Genomic DNA, 20040 nt, shown 5'->3' on the forward strand with positions numbered 1-20040 from the left:
AAGCGCAGAGACTTCTTTCTTCGATTTTTTTTTCCTTCGGCAACATCAACTGGAAAAGGAGAGTGCCGGGTTGGCGGGACAGGCCAGCTGCAGCAAGCAGCGGGATCAGGTTTGAATGAAGGGAGGGGGAAAGGTCACGCCCGAGGCGGCAAGATCGCCGGGTCGAGGGATGCAGGGCCGCGTCGCGCACGCTCGCCCGCAAGCACACGTGCGCTCGCTTTCGCCTCGCAGTCGCCGTGAATTGGAGCGTGCCAAGCGCGATGCCGCCACTTCGCATTCTGTCGCGGCAGAGAAGGTGCTTCTGGTTGCTGCTCGCGCAAAAATAACAAAATTTGGGGCGAAATGTCTAGGTTGTCGGCGGGGAAAATTTGTTATTTCGAGGGGGTCTCCCACTGCCACTTCGTTACGTAGAGGTTTGAAATACATGTGCTTCTATGGAGTAACGGCGGGGAATAGAAAAACTTTGTTATATCCAGGAATTCGTTATATGGAGGTTTGTCATAAGCAGGTTTAACTGTAATACCTCTGATCAAAAACCTCTGCAGTTTTTCTTCTGCCAAGAGTCCTTGAGAGCTCTTAAGCAAGCAGTATTTTCAGTGCCACGCTTGGTCATGCTCAAGAGTAAATACATACCAGTCAACAATCGGTTTGTTTCTATAAATACACCATGAACAGGCTAAGTCAGAAGTGATGCAACCAGAAAAACCACACAGCCCAACCAGGCCACATTTACATAAGTTCGCCTTCCTTCATGCCAGGCCAACTTGAATATGGGAATATGGGCCGATAATGGGCCATACAGGCTTGATTCCCACTTTATTCACGGCAATAAATGAAATTTCATCATCTGTTCATATAAATGGCGCTTCACTAAAAATGTTAACAATTTGAAATGAGCTGAAGGGTCTGTTCTGTGCTCAGGGTGGTGCACTGGCTTCCTTTGTGATTGCTTGTACCAGATGGTGAGAAAGTAGTCGTCGAAGCTCCTTTTCTTCAGTCTTTGTCCAGTTCTGTGAGCCAAAAATAGATAACAGAACAAAACCATTTTAGGAATATGGAAAGCATATACATGTCAAGATGGCAGGGGCCAAAACCAACATCTCTGGGAGCCACATGAGCTGCACTTTTAGTAAGCAATGATGCATTTTTTGCTTATTGCGTTTTTATATTTGGTATAATAGCACTTGTTGCTGTCTACAGCAGATGCAATGTTATGTCAATCACTGAAGACAGACGTGCGCTCTTGTTTAGGGAAACATCAAACAGAATCTCTGCTGACAGATGTAGCTGCTTCCGTACACAGAGGCCAGTTTCAAGGTCTTTCTTTTCTTGTAAAACAAAACGAGGGGTTCCTTCGGGTGCATGCCTTTTAGCTCTGGTACACACTGCAGGTCGATGTGCTCTAGCTACATTATGGAGTCGCAATTTCCTGCTGTTGTCAAGAAAGAATCGCGAAACAGATGGTCACTCTGTTTCTCATCTTAGAATGAATCAAGATGCTGTTGGAACTGTGCCAAAAGTTATCTATGTGTTCTGAAGATACTAAGTTGCACTTTCTTCACCAAATGCATGAATACTTATTTCTGAATCGATAAAGATTACCTGTTGCTAGAAATTAGTGAAGAAGAAACGCCCCTCAAGCGCTTTCCAATATGGTACAGATAAAAGAACCTTGGGACTTTCACTGTTAGAATGGACGAAAAGTGGCTATGTCTGCATTCGAATACCAATATTGTGAGTCAACCTAGCATCATGTCAAGAAATAGTCTTGGCCACTCTGTTGCGAGCTGCTTAAAATATGTCTATGAAAAAGCAACATGGTACTTGCAAAGCCTTGAATGACGCAGTTTGCACCAAAACATTACTAGATCCAAATAACTTTGATTGAAGCCTAATCCTGATGCACTGCTGCCTGAGCAAATAATTGCTTGGGTTTAAAAGTTGTGGTCTCTATCCCGCGGTGCTCCACCAGGAGTCACTTAGACTACCAGAGGATCCGAGCCTTCAGGGAAACGATCAGGTCCGCCGCCTGTGTTTCATGTGCCCAAAACAGACACTTGTTCGGTCTCCACTGGAAGCCATACAGATTGCCACAAGGAGAAGGGCCAGAGTACAAGGAAGGCATTTATTATACGACTACCTTGGCGCTAACTAACTCTTACTCCCTATCTGTGCGGTACGCATGAGCCGGAGCTCTTTCAATTCAAGGGTGACACAACCCACTTCACATCTTGTATTAGAGAACGCTGTAACATTCCGCTATATGAGCGGATGGCTCCCAACGACCATGCTAGTGGACGCGAGTTTCCACCCAAACAGACCAATCGGGTGAGCCTCTGGTCCTTTTGGGGGTAAAGCAGCAAGTGTTTTTTTTTTTTACAGTCGCTGCTGTACGTTGCTCTCGGAGGAAAGAAAGAGGGAAAGCGGTGGGCCAGACGTGCGAAGTTCAAAAGCAACTTCCCCACGATGCTGCCTTTATGCCCGAAAAATGCTGCACTATGGCACGGCAACACAATGCATGAACACAATCCCCACACTGTCCAGCAAATACACCAAGCAAAAGCATCGATTTGCAGTTACTAATGCCTGCAAGCATTCGATCCAAAAATACTGCAAAATAATGTGTTTGATTAAATTATGAACACTGTACTAATGAAGCACTCTTGGCATTGGTAGATTGAAGACACCATTTGGCGGTCACGCACCGCTCTTTTCCGTTTCCAAAGAAACATTTCACACTGAGACATCTTGTTTTGCTTTAATGTGCTCACATTCCTACTCCCGCCCACTTCCACTCGCCAACACTCACTTGCATTCATAGTTATTTACTTCCATTCACATTTACCGGCATCCACTCACCGGCACTCACTTGCATACATACTCATGCCCACTTCACACTCGCAGCAAATCACTCGCGTTCATACTCACGTTTACTCAAAATCACCATCACTGACTTTCGGCCGTACTCATGCTGACCAGCACTCACTTATGTTTATATTTGAATCCACTCAAACTCAGTTGCACTCACCTCTATTCGAATTTATATTCACTCACACCCTTCGCCACTCGCTAATGCCTCTATCTCTCAGCTGTGAAATGAGCATGGAGCGAGCATGAGTAGGTGCACTCGTGAGTACGCCGACCTATGTAGACTGGAATCTCATTCATTCGAACCCTCTTAATTCAAACTGATGCCGTGGTCCTATCGCAATAATGTGAATTTCAATGTGCAAAAACACCCGGTAATTCAAATGCGTAAGCATTTGCGAGTGTTAATTCAAACAGACCGCGCCCTCGATTGCGCTCTCAGCAGCACAGCAACCCACGCAATGGCGTTTCGGACCCGACAGTGCAGCTGCGTGCCGGCTACTGCTCCCATATCCCATTGCAAGTACCGTATTTTGCCACGTATAACCCAAAGCAAATTTTTTTTTAATTTACCAGTAATGTTGGGGTGCAGGTTATATGCAAATTTTGCCTTGAGGTGCAACTTCACAGTAGCAAGACTTTTGCCTAGAATTGAGGCTTCATGGCAGCACGTGCCATGCTGCCGTGAAGCCACACTTCCCGAACTTGTCACTTGCGTGTTTGTTAGCTCAGTGCACTGCGCCGCCTAACGCTGTGCTGCAAGCAAGTCCTCCATTCAACGAGCCTCCTTTAATTCTAGCCACATTCAACTCGAATAAATTTTTGGGCCCCTTCGAGTTCAAATTACCGAGATTCGACTGTACTAGATTAATCTGTGTTCATTCTCAAATGCAAATTACTGTGGATGCCATTATGTTGTGGAGAACCCGATGTTGTCAAGCTACTGGCTAATGTTGCCTTTTTGGCAACTGTTTCTTCTTATGAAAAGCAGAACTTTTACCCACCTGTTGCGATTCTGGCACATCAATGGCATTTCCAGATGCTGTGCTTCCTGCAGAAACTGCCTCCAGGCAACTCAACAACTGCACCACCTGATTCATATCCAGCAGAATCTCCGTTGAGTCCGACAGCGTGTGAATTGCGTCCCGGAGAAGACGAGGCCACAAACTGCACACAAGCCACAAACGCAGACAAGCTCGCTGTTAGCAAAGATCCAGAACAATTTATTAATTGATTGATTCATTCATTCATTCATGGGGTTTAATGTTCCAAAGCAATAAAATAGAGAACTGGGTGAGTTAGATGTGATGCATCTTCGTATATGGAGCAAAATCAAAACAAGATAAAAGAACAAGACCAGATCCAGAAATGCAAACAGTGGACTCTCTTGCCTAAAATCTGAGATGACACATCGCAACACCAAGTGTGTCAGCGTCCCTTTGGTTCCTCCATTGACAAACGATTGAAAATGTTAAACTTGAAATGTGGGAGTTTCATAACATAGGCATGGGTATCGACTTTGCTTTGGTGTTTATTTTTGTGCCGGTCGTATAGATTTTATTGATAGTAGTACTTGCACTGTCTTGCTTCAATCTTAATTTTTTTTTTATGTGGATTGTAAAAAAGCCTCCGTTGCGAAAGAAATACACCAGTTAGAAGTCAGCACTGCGTTTGTTTGTTTTGCCCGCGTTTTATCTTCAGGCTGTTAGTTTAATCATGTCCAACCAACTAGCCCAAATCAGTACCTTGAGAATGGGTGTGGCAAGAGACACGCATTGACACTTCCTACATGTCATTTTAACATCTAAAAGATGGACAGAGAGGCAGTGCCTCATACAACTCTGTTGTGTACCCTTTGTAAGACCTTAAAGTCAGCTTTCCTGGAGAATGAAAAGTGCCTTCTGTGGCAGCCACTGTGAAAAAACTGAGACCCAAATTTTGATCGAGAAATGCAAATGACTAATTTTACATTTAAAACTTCGTCACCCCCCCCCAATTAAAGCACCCATCGCTAAATCAACTGCCTATCTCTACAAACAATGTAATGAATAGTGAATGCAGGCGCTTTACACTTGGTTTAATGACTGCTTCTGGTTATTCAGAAAACACATTTCTGCCATAGAAAAATGTGGCCTGTGCAAGTCCACGTGAAAAATGTGCGGTGCGCTATTCTGATACCTGAACTCATCTGCAAAACTGAACTCGCTGATACAAGCAAATCACTGATCACAATTAATAAAATGTTCAATTATGTGAAGCATATGACCTTTAGATCAAGATTACTGGGCGAGTAGTATGTGCCCACTGATGCCACTGATGAGAAAAGATAATAAACAAATGTGCATCGGAGCTTGTGGCACATATCGTAATGTGACGTCTTGCTAAGCTAGAGTTGTCGCTTTGGCTGAAACGGCGCATTCTCTAAAATCCACTGCTGTGGACCAACAGCTATGGACACCTGCTGTTTGATCCAAAGCCCCAGCATTCACATTTATGTGGCAGTGGAATGTAAAAATACTTCTGTACCTATATTTAGATTTAGGTGCACTTAAATAACCATCTTGGCAAAAACTGAACATGTGGCTCTCTTCCAATATGGCATTGCTTGCAACCCACAGTGCTACTTAAGGACATCGAACCATAACTATTAAAAACATACTAATTACAGTTGAATCTCAAAAAAAAAAAAAAAAAAAAGAGTATGCATGGATAAAGAGCTATCTGATGTATAACAGTTGCATATTAAGGACAGTGCAAAGGTTTAGCACTGCTCAGTGCCATGTATCAGCATAGTGAACCGCTGATAGGCCATCAAAATTGGCCTGTTGGACGCATCATGCTTGTTTTTTTTTTTTTGCGAATCGCCTGATCGTGGAATTTTTATCTGATATCGCCATGTAGTTCATTTCGCACATCGGTTATGATGAAAGCATTTCATTAGGCTTGTGGGAATATCAGTTTTTTTATTTCGAAGCGAACAGTAATTAGTATAGAATAATTTCAAAGGAATTAGTTTGAATTTTAGGATTTGCATAAAACCTTGACATAAGTGCCACATGTTGACAAATCTAAAAAAAATTGGTTTACTTGCCAAAAAGGAAACAGGTTCATTTCAGAAGTCAGTTTATTTTCAGTTATTCATATATTTTCATGCAAAAATGCAAGTTCGACATTTCTTACAACTCCAGTAGCACAGAAGATTTGTTTACAGCCTCCTGCACACTGCTGTGCTTCAGTCTACTTAAAATTTTGTGGTGGTTGAGGCCGCGGGAGCGTTTCGCCTTCGTCTGCCACCTGCCGTCTATGCTGTGTTGCGCAAATTCAGCCTGAGGCTTTCTATCAACACGCAAGCTTAACCCGCTCTGTTCAGTAAGTGCACATATGAACTTGGTAGGCATGCTCGCTGCTTTTGCGGTCCTCAATCTTGTCCGCGTGCATGATGTCGGGCAGGTTCATCGATGGGCAGCAACCTTTCTGCGACAATTTACCATCTCCCACCCCGCCTGCCTTGGCTGTTAGGACTAACCAGCACTGTTTTGCCAGGTATAAGCCCCCAAAGTTACTGTTAGTGCTGCATCGGAACATTAAAATTTTGAAATATTTTACAGTTAAAATGGGGTGCAGGTTGGATGCCAATTTCGACTCAAGGTGTGGCTTCACAACAGTCAGAATTTCACTTCGACTGTGTGGTTTCGTAGTGGCGCGGCCGTGAAACCACCTTTTGGGCAAAGTTCTTGCTGAAGAGGTTGGGAAAAGAGAAATGAACGAATATGTACAGTCGAATCTCGATAATTCGAACTCGAAGGGCTCCGAAAATTTGTCCTAATTAAAAGAAGTTCGAATTAAAAGAATTACTTATTTTTGAAGTATTTGTGCACCATGGCATGATGCACGAACAGTGCGAGTCGTGAAATATCGTGGCGCGCAAGCGCATAGTGAGCGCGGGCCATGAAACTGCCCACGCCGGCAAACGCTTGCTTCCTGATAACCGCAGAAGACGAAACTTCAGGGAGTGGGCAGCGCCGACACGGCGACCAGTGCGCGTGGAGACCATCGAAGGTGAGGGAGGAGGGCGGCAGGGAAGCAGATTTGGCCTCGGCAACTCCGCCGCTTCAGTAGCAGCGGCTTCGGTGCACGGTGCCTCCCCTCGCCCTCCCTTTCAACTCCATCGTAGCTCCCTCACCTTCGACTGTCTCCGTGCGCGCCCGCCAAGGTGCCGCCGCTGAAGTTTCATTTCCTGCCCTTATCGGGTAGCGAGCGTTTGCCGGCGTGGGCAGTTTCGTTGGCCGGACTGGGCCTCCGCCGCTGCTACCCTCTGCACAGCAGCGGCTGCGTCAACACGTGACTAGAAAATACAGGAAGCATAAAAAAGAAGGGTTCACTGGCATTTTCACTGCGTGGCTGAGACGTCGGCACTAGAGTGTACTAGAGTACGGTTGTCTAGTACACTCTAGTCGGCACATACACGCGTGTTCTGGTGCGACGCAGAAATGGTGACCTTGCTATGTGAGAGAGGATGAAATTTACTCAACGGTGTGTCCCCCCCCCCCCCCCCCCCCTTCGCGCACGACATTGAGGGGTCTCTACTGAGCTTTTGCTCTATGACCGCGCGATGTCGGGGCAATGCCGGTAGGAGGCGCCGCCGCGTGATTGGAATACATATAACTTTGACGGGACCACAGCGTCGGTTCGAATAAACCGGCAGTTCGAATTAAGCAGTGCTCGAATTAACAAGATTCGACTTATATTCGTAAATTTCGGAAACTTATAATACTGAAATGCGAGACGAAGCAAATGCTGAATATTAGCACAAGTCTACATTTTAGCCTTTGATGTAACTTTCGTTGTAATGAGGTTTGGCTTCAAGGGACACAAAGGAAAAAAATTATTTGAACTGTATAACTACCCTTCTACAATGCCAAAAATTGCCACCCTTGCCAAGAGAAGAGGCTTGATGGGCCAGAGAAAATGCAACAACGAAAGACGGGCGGCAGTGCCGCCTAGAAATTCTTTAGCCAGCTTCCAGTGATGTCACAGATTTTGACGGCTTTCTGTTCAGGCCCAGCTGTACTGTATTACACTGTTTTCTAAAGAAGCCAAAGACTAAACTTGTTTCAAGGAGTTTTATTGAGCCACAGTGATACAAATACAAGAAAATACTTTTAAGGCCATGATGACATACTGACATATTGAAGCTGGAGTTTTGGCACGAAATTTTAAAGATGGAACTTTGACCTTCATTTGGCCGACTAACTGTATTGACATCTACGTAATGTGAAGCCCTGCACGAATCGTTGCAGCACGACACGCTGACTCGCGTCAAGCTGATGGGGCCCTAGCGGCCTGAGACATGCCTTGTTGTTATACTATTGCCTAGTGTTTAAAGACACCAAGGGGAAACTAAACCAGCGTGACACTCACGGCCCCCAACCAAAGCGTGAGCTAGCAATGCTAGTTCACATCACTTGCTACAGGCAATATGATAGCAGCCAAAAGGGCATGTCGTAAGAGGAGACACTTGCAGAACACGTCACACATACACAATGGACTCGCACTCAAAGCGCTTGGCTTGTTCTCTTCTGTTGTTTCCCTTGCTACGGGTCTCAGCTACTTCCCATCCTAGGCTGCAGATGGCGGTAGTTGTCTGCCAGTTCACTGACACACGAAAACGGCAAAATACCGAGATACACCACAAAAATTGGTATGACTCGAAGAATGCTTCGCATTGAAATGGAACTTTGACACCCATTTTCTCTCCCAGCAGTCTACCTATTGCTGTGAAATTAATAAAAACGGAGTTCGAAAGAATTCTCTATCAGTTTAAAGTGATTTAGCATTTCTCTTTTAGTGCCCCTTAAATATAATTACTTACTCTGAAGGAGGCCCGGAAGAATGACAACTTACAAGTGAGGTGCAAGCTGCGAGTCGATGAGGTCAGTTAGAAGCCGTGCAGCTGTCTGGCCAGGGGGCTTGCGCTGGAACTCCCGGTAGTTGGCAAGGAATGTCAGGCGGTCACTGAACAACATGCTTTCGCCCATGTTCTCAAGCAAGTCCAGGCAGGGCAGTTCCCGTCGTTCACTGTACTCAGCCAAGAACCTGAGGCATAGAGGAAAGATGGAAGGGAGAAGTGCAACCAAAAATGCCATGTCAAATGTTTTTGTGAAGAAACTACTCGCAAAACAATAAAAAATCAACTGCAATTCGGAAATAATTTTCTAACTGCTAAGCTTGCTTTGCATGCAGTACTTTTATTTTTTTTCGCAGCTAAGACAGCAAATGCATTGCCCCATTTCAAGGGAAGAGGAAGTGCCAAGCACGTGTGCTAGTACTTGACAGTTGTGAGTGAGTCGGGGTGTGCATTGACGGTACTCAATGTCTTGTGGAAAACACCGACTTGACCGATAGAAAATAATGATTTCAAAAAATGTAAGTAATAAATAATAGTACAGTGTACTCTTGTTACAATGGACCCTTATAATCCGGCAAAAAATGCCCGTTTTATCCGAAGTCCGTAATATCCGAAACGCCTCACTTCCGAAGCTTTGGTTGCGATGTCTAACAATGTTGTTGAAAAGAGTGAGTGACAAACGTCCAAAGTCTGGACGTTTTGCTGCAGTCGGGAAGCGCGGCAGCAGCAGCGAGCGAACTAAACGTCGAAAGCACAGCGCATACGAAGCTACAGGCACTAAGCACACTTTGTCCATTCAAGATAAGATCGCTTTCAAGATAAGATCGAGGCAGCAGCCACTGTAGGTGAACACCCCCCCCCCCCCCGTGACTCGCACGCGAGATTGAGCCACGATTGTCGGCTGACCCTTGCGAGTCTGTTGTCAGCCCGTGGTGACACGGCAAAAGTACGCTTTATGCACCCAATTTCGAAAAAAATTGCCGCTACTATCGTCCACTGTAGCCGATAGTCCGTTGTAGCAGGGTCTGTTCAAACCGAACTTCGTTACATTACTAAAATAGGTAGAGCAAACTAAGGCTGAAATATGGTCCGTTATATCCAAAAGTCTGTTGTACACGGATCCGTTGTAATGAGGGTAGACTGTATTCTTGACATCAAATTTTGTTCAACAAGCAGCCCAATTATCTCTGCTCCCCAGTGGAAAAAATGTGTAGATAGCTTCTCCTGAACTTTAAGCAGCCGTGTATTAAGTGTTGAGTGAATGAGGAAGCTCAAATGAAGGCCTTGTAAATAAGTGGCGATTCTTGTTAAACTGCAAGCGTGTTGATGCCCTAGTGTTATGTAAATGTGGCATTTCATAGTTTATTTTATTTAATACAATGTTTAAAGGGGCCCTGAACCACCCTCGTGATTGCTGAAATAACATAGTCCGCAGGTAGCATACACTGTTATGAACATCTCAGCCATGTTTTGCTGTCGTACACGGTGTGTGGAGCTCGAAAGCCGAAGCATGAAATCACCTTTCTCTCAAACACTCTCTTTTCAACAGAAGCCATGATCCTCACTTTTTTCTGGACGCTTTATTTCATAATAAAGCGGATTCCCATACGCGGCTGATATTGGTCACCGCGGTTGGCTACACCACGGCCACCGCGGGGTGCCGCCACGAGACCACTGGCTAAGCGCACTGCGGCTCGCTGAGGACAACCGCGTTTGGCTTACGTTTAGCGCGTCGCAGGCACCAAAATCGTGGCGTCTACGTTAACATCGAAAATGAAATTTGAACTGCACGCCACGGTGACATTTCGAAGGCAAAGTGTTGTGTCCACACCCAACTCGGCCGTAGCCTTCGTAGAGCAAGGCACTGAAGAAGGAACAAGAGCACAGTGGAGGCTGTGTTTGATGGCCAATGAGTGCGCTTCTGCTGAACGCATTGAAGTACTTTTTGCGGCAAAGCACATATTTCTCATATAGCCTATTTTCACTTCAAATGCCTTTCTCCACTTGGTTAAAAAGTGGTTCAGGGTCTCATTAAGTGCGGGAACACTTGCCTGCTTGATCTGAATAAATCAGAAGTGTTTGTCATGTGTGTCAATGGCGGACAAGAAGTGTAGATTTTCTGAGTGAAAGCAAAAATGGCACCATCCTGTCAGTGCCACGGCAAAACATAGTGCATGCCATGTTTCCCCCCACAACTAACAGACTGCACCACTGCTCCTCTTATACTATGAGAGTAACATTTTCGGTTTCTCATTGCCCTATGACATGTCATGTGGTGATTTGTTATGGACATAACACACCAGTTACCACGCCCAAACGTGGCATTAAATGCCATTTCTGTGATAAATGTGAGTGTGAATCTGTGAGCAGTTCAGCTGTAAGGGCCATCTATTACTAACCTCTTATTACCACAACATTCAGTACATATAAAGTTAATACATTATTAACTACACAACAGAAACATTGCAAGTACACTTACTGGTCTGCCAGTCTTGATGTTAATATTGGATTCTGAAAGGAAAAAAGAAAGGAAACATAAGTTGCATTTGAAATAAAAATGATGCAACTTCGCTATGCAAACATGTATTCTTCCAGGTAAATGAAATGTGAGGCACAGATGACCACAGCTGTATATAGTGTTTTGCTGACAAAAGCAAATTACACACATAAAAGCACGCATGAGGTTTGCTGATCATGATTTATCTCACTGCAATGCCTATATAGTACTGAAATTTAAAGTGTTCACAGCACACAGCGGTCTATTTTCGTGGCACAGTGCCAAATGTTGTATGTCGTTACTAATTGCAAGAAACTGAGCTGCAGTACTATTCCACCGACAATTGGATGCCCGCACAAGAAATCCAGTCATTCAGGAACCAATCCAACATTACATGGAGCATTTTTCGTAAATATGTATGCCTTACCATACTCCAATTCGTGCCTTCTACGAAACTAGCTTCACAGCGTGGGAAACAAAAAAGGATGAAAAGAAACGGAATTGACTTTGCAGTCAATTCAAAATTAAGTAAAAAAGATTTTTGCATTATTCATTTGTACAGAGCACAATCAACAGTGTGCAAATCACAGTTAAAGGGACACTAAAGAGAAACAGGAAGTTCAGCTGGAATAAATAAGGAACTTTCAGGAATGCAGGCAGTTTTTGTTGGGTGCAAAAATATGAGTTATTAGCAAAGAAATTCGTAAAAAAAGACCAAATATCTCTTCCTCAATTTCTCTCACCCCAGATGCGGCGCTGAAGCAGTGTCGTCACGGATTTCATTGCTCTCAGCGAACCAGAGGGCGCCATGATACGTCACCGCTTGCGTAAACGGCTGAGGCGCTCGCTCCATCATAGGCTGCATGGCCGCTGCATTTGCGTTCGCTGCGACTTATGCTTAGGTGTTCTGTGGCCGCGATGGCTACCGTTGCTGACGCTCAACCTTGCAACGAAGAGCTCGCCAAGAAAGCAGGACTGCATTTGAGCGACTTCAGTGAAACGGAGCACGAAATGATCCTCCGTGCTCACGCGGTAGGTGTTTCCGCGTACAATGGCAGTGAGCAGCCGGCCGCGCCGACGGAAAGCGAGGCGGCCGGTCCACCAGTCGACGATGTTCGCGACAGAACAAGCGTAGAAAGTTGCGCGCGTACTCGGTATGGTTTTTTTCGTGTCTTTTTTAATGACATTTAGCACTCACCGAGCCAGTTTGCTGCCGCAGGGGCATCAGTAGGGGATTTGATGAAGGCGACATTGATGGGACAGCTGCTCGAGAAAGGACTGGCCTCTGGGGCACGCCAAGATACTTTCCGAGGGCAGGATTATATACATAATCCGAGGGCGAGAAATGCAGAGAGCATACCATCGCTTTCTCTGGCTCTTTTGCCGTTTTTATCATCGGTAGAGCACTGAGCCATTGCGAACGCTGGGGCTCATTGGGCGGCACCACATGAAAGGACACAGTCGGGTCAACACTGCCACTGCCCCTGAGCAAGCACCTTGCGCCATTTATACGGCCCTCAACACTACACACACGAGGCATTTTCTGGCTGTTTCCTGCGAAGTCAACGTTTTTCAAGCCACGCAACACGCAACCAAACACTGCAACACTGTAGAGCGGAACAGGCGCGTGCGATGATGCATGGAGCAAAAACGAAACTATCACGACCGCATGTAGCACCACACCATTTTTTCATATTACTTCTTTAATTTTGTGCTAAACTTGTACGTCCGCGCTTGAAACGGCTTAAAAAGTTGGCAAATGCTGTTTGTGTACATTTAAGGTGTATTTCATTTTGCGTTTTATTAACACCGATAAATCGATCTCGACCAATTGCGACCGGGCTGCGTTTGTGATCTCCGACGTCACGAACGTATAGTGCGGGAAATTTGAAAGGGCATCAACACCTATCCTTCAGTTTTTCGCTATTTTCTAGCTTATTAAACCTCTGTTCGGAGTAAGAATGGTATGTCTGTGATCGTGATAAGATAATCTACACTTAAAGCTGAACTTCCGGTTCCTCTTTAGTGTCCCTTTATTTTAAATTGAGGCGAGTGGAATGAGTGCTGCCATGACCAGAAGCTCCATTAAACTCCCTTAGCCGAAGGGCAACCATGTGACACCGAGTGCATCGCCCTCGAGGTAAAGACGACTGAGTTATAAGGAGTTTATGGGTGCCCGTGTGACAGGGGTAGTATAAGCTAGTTTCATCAGTAAAGTGCTTTTATAAATGGTATGTGGTTTTACGATGTCTGATTCTTCAATTCTTTAGCAGGCTTATATCGAATTATTCCCTATATCGAACTGATAGGCGTTGTTCCTTTTTTTTTTTGAGTTCGATATAACCGGGTTCGAATGAACAAGCTCAGATTGGAACTTACGTCTCGTGTCCATTGATTTTTAAAGAATAGATGTCTCGAAAGCAGTGTTTGATACGCGCGATTAGATTTCTGAGTGATGTGGTGTATCCGAAACATTTTTAAAACTCTGCAATCTTGTAATTGGCGATAAGCACAACCAATCTTGTGTTCAAGCCATAATACAACATGATGCTTTGCTGGGAGAGTTGGTATGTATTTGTGAATAAACAGGAAGCCAGTGAGACATTGTGGGGATGCGCGACTCTTACGTGTCTCCTGTGGTCTGGCTTCTCCGCGTGGCTAAGCCCGCGGCGGTCGTGGTGGTGGTTGCGGCGCATTGCGGGAGATGGCGCGAGTATCGCGATGCTAACGCCGCCGAACGGCGGGGTGACTTGGGAGAGAAAGGTCGAGGGCGCTTCCTCTTTGGGTTGGGATCTGTGAGCGACACGGACGTCCCGCGCGTGCGCCGATCCACGCTTCGCGAGACGTCTCACGTGGCTCGGAGCGGGGCACCGGTATGGACGAACACGGATCGTTCGAACGTGCCACCGTTCGCGTGACCGTACATGTGAACGACTAGGCGATGGTGTCATTGCATGGGGCGAACGTATTCGCTCGCTATCGGGTCGTGGTGAGTCGGACTTACTTGATTTGTCGCGCGCCCATGTGAATGTTCTATTGGTTGTAATTCGGCTAGTGTGCATTAGTGTATGAAAGGTGCAATAAATGCCCTTTTGATTGTTTGCACTACTGTGTTGTCGTTCCTTTGTCCCAAGAGCATGTGTGAGACCCCTCAACATGCAGACGCGTACACAAGGGAAGAAGTGTAATGAATTTAAATTTCAATTGACCTTATTTACCAGTAAGCTCTGGCTAGATGAGCGCTGCATTTGCACCGCTACCATTTTTTTTGCCATAAATCAAGCGCTTGTCCTTCCTGTGCACGCTCTCGCTATTACAAATGGAGACATTGCACAATACGCGCAAACCAAAGAGAGCAGGTAGTGGAAAATGTGCACCACGAGTCACAAGCCGAGTCAGCTGCGCTACGTAATATCACATGCAGTGACATACCAGCGACTACTTGACAAGTAAATTTTATGCGTGTACATATGAGCACCTTCCTAACCGTTCCCTACTGAAGCAAACGTATGTACAACATCGAGTGTTGGGCAAACAGCGAGAGCAAACAATTTTACGTGAGTGGTGCAGCCATGACCTACTGAGATACCTTCGAAAAGCATGCCACAATTATTCAAAGACCATTCTGACTGCGCACAATCAATAAGCATGACGAACGCACTTCACACTGTGCTACAGCGGCTACTCCTGTTCGGGCTTTTTGACCCTAGCAAGATGGTGGCGATCAGCTTCACTTTTGGAGAGCCACCTCGACTCCAGAAGTCTAAGTATATAACCTCCTTGCCTCAGAGAGTGCAACTGTGCACACGTGCAATTTCGGAAGCCATGGTGCTGCACAGCATAGATACCGTGGGCACCGCAGGGTGCCGCGGTGCCCACGGTATCTACACTGCCCATGGTATCAAAAATGACACAATGCAGTTACGCTTCTTTTTTACTGGTTAATACGTTCCACGAAAACGCAACATTTTGGAACAAACGTTTAGCACATCGCCAAACTGCGATCATATGATACATTTTCCGGCCACTAGATCCCACGTAACAAGAAAAGGCACAATGCACCCACGATCGAGCAGTAGGCGCCTGCCACGGCAGCTTCGCCGCAGCACTCGCTCTCTCGTGTCACGTGAAAATTCCACCACATACTCAGTTTCCTCTTCTGGTACCAGCAAATCATCTTCTCGCGGGTCGTAGCACGTTGCATTAACAGCTATCGCCATTAACTCTATTGCGATAAGCATCTTTGCCTATCTGTTACACAGCACGTGACGTAATGCCATTGGAAGTGTACTACATGCTTCTGATAGGCCATAGCCTAAGTGCACCCAGACGTTCCCTACTGCAGGCGGCGCAAAGTAAGCGTCATGTTTCGCTATGGAGGCATCGTATTCCGGCTTCGCCCGCCTGCTAGATTTTGTTTCGGTTTCCTGTCGCTCAAAACACTAAGCAATAGGAAAACGACAAATCACGTCTTGGGCTGCTCGGGCCCCGCCAGCTCCACATGCGTCGGCATCTCGTGCCACAACGATTCTTACCGGCTGAGCACGTGAAAACTGTCAAAATGCGCCACCCGAAACTGACCCAGGCCGAATCCGAGAAGCGCACACGTAAGCTTGCCGAAGCCACAAAAATGTCAAAAAAGAAAAAACAACGCACATCTTGAGCCGCTCAGGGGCATTGGGTCGGTGTGCATTGGTGTCTCATGCTGCAACGATTCAGGCAAGGCTTTGCATTACGTAGATCACTACAGCAGAGTCTGCCAAATTTTGTAGTGCCTTTGGGTCGTATGTTTTCTCACGCATTTTTTTTACAAAGCCTACGAACGAGGTTCTGCAGACTACTCATTTATAACAAATTTAGATAAAATGAAATTTCATTACAGCTGGCCTTACCCCTTTAAGTCCCAAAATCTTTCCAACAAATATTGCAGCAAATTTCCTAAGTCTTCTTTCACTTCTCCGAGATTATTCATGAAGTGCGCTAATTGAAAAGTAAATGTATGCTCTATTCTTTTTACTCAATAAAACATTGGATAACAATTCTTGTTTTGAGAAGGATAGTTCTCATAATGCCCCATAAAGGTCCTCAATAATATTATTTCAATCATGACAGCAAAACAGATGTAAGCTGCAAAATAATATGCACGAGTGCCCAATCTCAATAGTAGAAGGTGGGATGAGCAGATGTGCATGACTCATTTACGGCAATTAAAGCAATGGAAACTGCAGCATTGACGAGTAGGACTCGCCCTCAGCAATGTTGGTACAAATTAGTAAGACGAGTACAGCTCAGGCTTAGGCGTTAAAGGGTTGACTGTCGTGGGACCCACCGTGACTTTCATTGGATTCCTATTGACTTGTGTTTTGCACCTCATGCCTAAAAGGTGCACAACTCACCTTGCAACGCATGGCCCAGGTCAGCGCAATTCCCAGCTGGCCCTTCTTCGCCATACGAACTGCCAGTGTCTGGCAGATGTCCTTGACTGGAAGAAAATTGCTGAAGCTACACACACTGAGTGCAGCATAAAACCTACAATCTCGCACAAAAGTTCTCTTGCTTTCTACAGCAACTTTCAAGGTGCCCGCTTTTCCTTTCTGCCTTATGCAATGTCACTGATGACATTGCATGAGGCATGACAGCCCATAGAAGCATTCGATTACATGTAATCCACTGTAATCCAATCCCCATGTCTCTGCAGCTACGTATATCTCTGGGCCCACTCAGTAATTTCGTCACGCTGCCATGGTTTGCACGGCATTTAATTAGAAAATGCCACATTCTCAGATGCCATGGATGGCATTGAAGATGGATTTTCTGGGCTGCTGATAGTAAAAAGGAGGTCTTTGACGACAATAGTGAGTGATGCCCAGTCTACTGCAGATCAGATGCAATAAATTATCTTTCTCCAAGTGAGAGCAAACTGCTACTCTTCACACTCTTAGTGTGAGAAACTGGTGAGTAAACAATCAAGGGCAGCGCACTTTCTCATTTCTACCTGGGCAAACTGGTTGTGTGTTACAATCAAAGGTGCATTGTTTTAAAATCCCTACTGTAGCTATAAAATGGCAACAACCTGAGCAATTTTTACTGAACATTGCAGCTGGTGCTGCTCAGGATAAGCTGAAGTAAGAAGTTACCGTGAATGCACTAAGAAAATAAAAAGGAATGGAAGAAAAATTATGAAGCTAGTTGACGTAGGCATGATGGGTAGAGCACTGCTAACGGCAGCTCCTAAGCTAGAGGAAGCAGAGAAGTTGAGGCTGATAGCATCTACGTACATATCCAGAAATTAGCAATTGTAGTGATCACAGACAAAGGACAGTGCTGTACACCATTCCAGGGTGCATGCCTAGGTAGCCATTGACAAAGCTGGTCTTTTTTCCTCTTCTTTTTGCATGCATGGTTTATAAATTTAGACCAGTTTCGTAAACACTAACTTAGGAATGATAGAAAGGTGTGATCATAAGAAACCTCGTTCCAGTTATTTTAGTATGAGTTAAGTCCCAGCAAATACCTTTTAAAGAACAATCAAAGCTAAAGGGTTTCCAAGACTCCATGAAACGAATGCACTATATACACTTGTGGCAAGGCCACACTTCTTTTTTTACAATCTTGACGAGATAAGGCCCTTATACAGCGGTGGGCCATATTGGTCCAATTTTTTCGGCCGTGCATAATCCACACGATCCCTTTGTAGCAAAACAACTAATGATAGTATTGTTTTCATAATGCATTCATTCATTCAAGCATGCACCACCACACATTTGGTGCACATCTAGTCATCACCACTGCACAGGCTCGGTTCGGCAGCACACTCATCTAGTCATCACCATTGCTCAGGCTTGGTTTGGCAGCACACTCATGGATACAGTCATCGCCCATGGCATACATGGCATTAGATATGCCTGTGACTAATCTTTTCGCAACAATGTACAATGACACCACACTTCACATGCTTCTCAAAACCTAAGAGAAAGCAAGCTGCAGAGACACTTGTGACTTTCACCTTCTTTCATATTTTTTTTTTAATTTCCAAAAAAAACTTCTCCAGACACCCCTCACCTGCTGGCATTTCCCTGCGCTCCAGTATTTCGACAACCTTCAATGCTTGTGCCTGGGTTTTCAGTGGGATGTGCTCGATAAAGGCTTCCAAGTACTCCCTGCATGCAACACAACATTTTGAAACATCCACGTTTTTTTAAAGCCTAACAATACTAATTTTCTGTGACACCTTGGAGAAAAAAAATAAGGGCCAGTACATGCAATAAGAGAACATAATTTTATGCATTATGCTTCAAGTAAAAATCCTGAAGTGGCGCTTCATATCATGCAAGGTTATGTAAAGGCAATTTTGCCTTGCAATGCAGCTTCAAGGCACTGTGCTTCACACTGTCGTGAAGCTGTCATTTGAATCAATGTGCAGGTCTCACTAAGAGCAGCACTGAAATCAATAATGACAGAGCACAAAGAAATATTTACCTATTTTCGCGTTATCCTGGTTATTGCATGTGCTATTGTGCAAGTGTACTCGTATAAAGATTTGAGCACTGCTGTGTGTGATCATTTGCACATATTAAATGCGCTCACCCCCTCCTCCCCCAACCTTCAGATAGTTGCACTTATAGGTGCAGATTATACATGCACAAATAGGTTATATTGGCGAAAATACAGTATACAAAATTTCAGCTCAGAGCTGATTTCAGAAAGCATTTTTGGTAGTTTTATCTTGTGAGGAAAAGTGCACTGGCTTTTGAAAATAAATTTACAGCTAGAAAAAAAAAAGGGAACCTAAGCATCTTAACTGTGCAACGCTCAAACATTTTGTGCAAAATGACAGGAAAAAAAAAATGCCATAGCTACTATATTATATGTGCCCAGTAAGCATATGCAACAGAGATGCTTCATGAGTCAGCTGGTCTCAATCATCATTTTCACCCTTACTAAAGCACAGCGCTCACCTTCCACGTCGCGGGCAATGATCCAGGTAGCCAACACCAACCTGCCAGAGGCTGCAACACAAAGCGATGCACCACTTTCAAACAGAGAACCACACTAAAGGTACCAAAAGCAAAGCAGTACACTTTCTATCATGAAATTTATATATCATTGCCTATACCACAAAGTTGAAACATTAGCCCGCCACTGTTGAGGCACTGCAGCAACTGTAGTTTCTTAAACGGACACGAAAGATAAAAACAATTCAAGCTGTATTAGCACATTACCATATCACAATATAAAAACAGCCACTCTCGCCAAGAGAACAGGCTTGGTATGTCGGAAAAGACATAAAAATGAAAGACTGTGGCGACACTGCCTTGAAGTTCCAGCACCAGCTTGCCATCATGTCATGTATATTGACAGCATCTGCTTGGGCCTAGCTACTGTTTTATCGTTAAAGATGGACCTCTTTTGCATTATAAATTAGTCAAAGACTGAATTAGTAAAGTTTCTGGGACTTTTACTGAGCCATGACGGCCCACGACATTGAAATCCGTGGCGTTACACCGATGTACCGGCTCTGGGGTTTCGGTGCAAATAAAAAAAAAGTGAACTTTCACCTTTATTTTCTACAATATTATTAAGGTTTTGTTTTTAAAGAATACTTTATTAACCTAAATTGATTTAATGTTTCTCTTTAGAGTCCCTTTAAAGGCCAACTACAACGAAACTTCACTTTGGCTAAATTGGTTTTAAATGAGCAGTACGCAGTACTACTGAAGTAATCTTGGCAAAGCTGCACAGCTGGTAATTACTTAATTTTCTTATC

The 20040-nt window shown here is 44.8% G+C and overlaps 1 protein-coding gene across 1 annotated transcript in view; it reads right to left on the bottom strand.

The window, feature by feature from the left end:
- Positions 1 to 799: 799 nt before the first annotated feature.
- Positions 800 to 20040, bottom strand: part of LOC119446128 (nuclear pore complex protein Nup85-like) — a 47345-nt gene continuing 28104 nt past the window's right edge. The window contains exons 11-17 of the mRNA XM_049664847.1: positions 19232 to 19282; positions 18336 to 18433; positions 16670 to 16755; positions 11256 to 11287; positions 8773 to 8964; positions 3873 to 4035; positions 800 to 1010 (exon numbers count right to left, since the gene is read on the bottom strand). Coding sequence (XP_049520804.1) covers positions 918 to 1010; positions 3873 to 4035; positions 8773 to 8964; positions 11256 to 11287; positions 16670 to 16755; positions 18336 to 18433; positions 19232 to 19282 — 715 coding nt within the window. The 3' untranslated portion in view covers positions 800 to 917. The remainder of the gene's footprint in view (positions 1011 to 3872; positions 4036 to 8772; positions 8965 to 11255; positions 11288 to 16669; positions 16756 to 18335; positions 18434 to 19231; positions 19283 to 20040) is intronic.

The sequence above is a fragment of the Dermacentor silvarum genome, chromosome 3, assembly GCF_013339745.2.
Source record: "Dermacentor silvarum isolate Dsil-2018 chromosome 3, BIME_Dsil_1.4, whole genome shotgun sequence".
Lineage (NCBI taxonomy): Eukaryota > Metazoa > Arthropoda > Arachnida > Ixodida > Ixodidae > Dermacentor > Dermacentor silvarum.